The following is a 3,652-nucleotide window of genomic DNA, read 5'->3' on the forward strand; positions in this document are numbered from 1 at the left end:
CCAAGCACCCTCTGCAGGCGGCTGTGAGTCTGGCCGCGCCCTCCTGAGAGAGGACGTCCCTGATTCCCAACTGTCCCGCAAGTGGCCCTGCCTGTGCCAGACCCATATCCTTGAAATCTCCAGGGCCCAGCCCAGCAGGTGGGATTTTGTCGCCTCTGGGAGGAAATGGGGCTGGGGGCCAGGGAGGGCTTGGGACGTGGGCTTCCCTTCACTCCCTCCCTTGAGGCACAACCTGTCCTGTGCCCTTCTGGTACCCAACATTGTCCTGTAGGACCATGGCCTCCCCCAACATGCCTTCTAGTTTGACCGGGCAGTCCGACAGGGCCTTTCTCCTCCGCGGTGGGGCCTGCCGGAACCCCAGCCCCTCCTGACGGCTCTCCCCTCTTCTGTCTTGCCACAGGATCGTGGAGCTGGAGGCGCAGGGCAGAGCTGTCCAGACACCCGGGCCGATGGGGGAGGCGACCACGGCCTCGGCAGGACATAGGCGCATGACCGGGGGCCTGCGGCACTGAGGGAGGCAGCCGGCTCCCAGCGCCCACACGACGCCAGCATGCGGCCTGGGACAGGACACCCCTGAGCGCGAGCGCCGGCCCCTTTGGTTCCTCCGGGGTCTCCCGGCCGGTCCCCTGGGCAGGCGGCGCGGGCTGTCCCACGGAGGCCGTCCCCATGGCCGGGTGCCTCTGGGGCGCGCTATGGGCGTGCGTGGCGGCCGCCATCCTGCTGCACGCGGGCGGCCTGGCCCGCGGAGACTGCTGGCTGATCGAGGGCGACAAGGGGTTCGTGTGGCTGGCCATCTGCAGCCAGAACCAGCCGCCCTACGAGGCCATCCCGCAGCAGATCAACAGCACCATCGTGGACCTGCGGCTGAACGAGAACCGGATCCGCAGCGTGCACTACGCCTCGCTGAGCCGCTTCGGCAACCTCACGTACCTCAACCTCACCAAGAACGAGATCGGCTACATCGAGGACGGCGCCTTCTCCGGCCAGTTCAACCTGCAGGTGCTGCAGCTGGGCTACAACCGGCTGCGGAACCTGACGGAGGGCGTGCTGCGCGGGCTGGCCAAGCTCGAGTACCTGTACCTGCAGGCCAACCTCATTGAGGTGGTCACGCCCGGCGCCTTCTGGGAGTGCCCCAACGTCGTCAACGTCGACCTGTCCATGAACCGTATCCAGCGGCTGCACGGCACCACCTTCGCCGGCCTGGCCCGGCTGTCCGTGTGCGAGCTCTACAGCAACCCCTTCTACTGCTCCTGCGAGCTCCTGGGCTTCCTGCGCTGGCTGGCCGCCTTCGCCAACGCCACGCACGCCCACGACCGCGTGCAGTGTGAGTCGCCCCCGCTCTACGCCGGCTACTTCCTGCTGGGCCAGGGCCGCCACGGCCAGCGCAGCATCCTCGCCAAGCTGCAGTCCGTGTGCACCGACGGCGCCTACGTGGCTGAGCCACCCCCTGCGCCGGGACGCCTGCCCCAGGGCCGTGCGCCCCCACCGCCCCCGCCCCCGCCGCCCCCCGAGCCCAGCGAGCCCCCCTGCGCCGACGAGGACTGCTTCTCCGGCGACGGCACCACGCCGCTGGTGGCGCTGCCCACACTGGCCCCCCAGGCTGAGGCGCGGCCCCTCCTCAAGGTCAAGCAGCTGACACAGAACTCGGCCACTATCACGGTGCAGCTGCCCAGCCCGTTCACGCGCATGTACACGCTGGAGCATTTCAACAACAGCCGCTCGTCCACCGTGTCCCGGCTGACCAAGCCGCAGGAGGAGATCCGCCTGACCAACCTGTACACGCTCACCAACTACACCTACTGTGTGGTGTCCACCAGCTCCGGCCTGCACCACAACCACACCTGCCTCACCATCGGCCTGCCCAAGCCGCCCGGCCCGCCCGGCCCCGTGCCCAGCCCATCCACGGCCACGCACTACATCATGACCATCCTGGGCTGCCTCTTCGGCATGGTGCTGGTGCTGGGCGCCGTCTACTACTGCCTGCGCCGGCGGAGGCGCCAGGAGGAAAAGCACAAGAAGGCGGCCGCGGCTGGCAGCCTCAAGAAGACCATCATCGAGCTCAAGTACGGGCCCGAGCTGGAGGCCCCCGGCCTGGCCCCGCTGTCCCAGGGCCCGCTGCTGGGCCCCGAGGCCACCACCCGCATCCCATACCTGGCAGCCGGCGAGATGGAGCCGTACAAGCTGGCAGAGAGCGGTGAGACGCCCAAGGCCAGCAAGGGCAGCTATATGGAGGTGCGCACGGGCGAGCCTGCAGAGCGCAGGGACTGTGAGCTGGGCCGGCCCGGCCCCGACAGCCAGAGCTCCGTGGCCGAGATCTCCACCATCGCCAAGGAGGTGGACAAGGTCAACCAGATCATCAACAACTGCATTGACGCGCTCAAGTCTGAGGCCACCTCCTTCCAGGGCGGCAAGGCCGGCGCCGGGGCCGTGTCCGCGGCTGAGCCGCAGCTGGTGCTGCTGTCGGAGCCGCTGGCCGGCAAGCACGGCTTCCTGGCGCCCGTCTACAAGGACGCCTTTGGCCACGGCCTGCAGCGGCACCACAGCGTGGAGGCGGCCACCGGCCCGCCGCGCGCCAGCTCCTCGTCCAGCGGCTCCGCACGCAGCCCGCGAGCCTTCCGCGCCGAGGCTGCCGGCGCCCACAAGGCCGCAGCTGCGGAGGCCAAGTACATTGAGAAGAGCTCCCCCGCCACCGACGCCATCCTCACTGTGACGCCCGCGGCCGCCGTGCTGCGGGCCGAGGCCGAGAAAGGCCGCCACTACGGCGAGCACCGACACTCGTACCCCGGCTCCCACCCGGCCGAGCCCCCCGCGCCCCCCGCGCCCCCGCCCCACGAGAGCCTGGGCGGCCGCAAGGCGTCCATCCTGGAGCCGCTGACCCGGCCGCGGCCCCGCGAGCTGGCCTACTCGCCGCTGTCCCCGCAGTACCACAACCTGAGCTACTCCTCCAGCCCCGAGTATGCCTGCAGGGCCTCCCAGAGCATCTGGGAGCGTCTCAGACTCAGCCGCCGGCGCCACAAGGACCACGAGGAGTTCATGGCGGCCGGCCACGCCCTGCGCAAGAAGGTTCAGTTCGCCAAAGACGAGGACCTGCACGACATCCTGGACTACTGGAAGGGCGTGTCGGCCCAGCACAAGTCCTGAGCCCACGGCCCGCGCCCACCCCGCACCTTCCCCGGGACTCGTGACGCCCACGGGACCAAAAAGGACACAAGACCCACTGCAGCTATCGTAACCCAGAGACTCCCACGCAACGCGCCACACACGTACACACGCGTAGACACGCACACAGACACGTGCACACAGACACGCTCACACAGGGAGACGCGTGCACACAGACACGTTCACACAGGGAGACGCGTGCACACAGACACGCTCACACAGGGAGACGCGTGCACACAGACACGCTCACACAGGGAGACGCGTGCACACAGACACGCTCACACAGGGAGACGCGTGCACACAGACACGCTCACACAGATGTGCACATGTGTACACAGACGTGCACACAGACACACTCACACACAGACACACACGCAGCCAGGGTGGAAGCCTGGGGCCCCCAGAGAGCGCAGGGAGGGGGCGCTGCCAGTCCCAACAGAGAATGAGCCGTGGCCTCCACACACCCACACACACGCGCACACACACGCGCACA

The 3,652-nt window shown here is 68.7% G+C and overlaps 1 protein-coding gene across 1 annotated transcript; it reads left to right on the forward strand.

The window, feature by feature from the left end:
- Window positions 1-658: 658 nt before the first annotated feature.
- ELFN1 (extracellular leucine rich repeat and fibronectin type III domain containing 1) lies at window positions 659-3,314 on the forward strand. Its single transcript, XM_044232735.1, has one exon. It carries the CDS (start codon window positions 667-669, stop codon window positions 3,139-3,141), a length of 2,475 nt encoding a protein of 824 aa, XP_044088670.1. The 5' UTR covers window positions 659-666; the 3' UTR covers window positions 3,142-3,314.
- Window positions 3,315-3,652: the final 338 nt, after the last annotated feature.

Source organism: Neovison vison, chromosome 14, assembly GCF_020171115.1.
Source record: "Neovison vison isolate M4711 chromosome 14, ASM_NN_V1, whole genome shotgun sequence".
Taxonomy (NCBI): Eukaryota; Metazoa; Chordata; class Mammalia; order Carnivora; family Mustelidae; genus Neogale; species Neogale vison.

Coding starts and splice junctions, on each gene's coding strand:
- ELFN1 (XM_044232735.1), top strand. CDS start 667: ATGGCCGGGTGCCTCTGGGGCGCGCTATGGGCGTGCGTGGCGGCCGCC.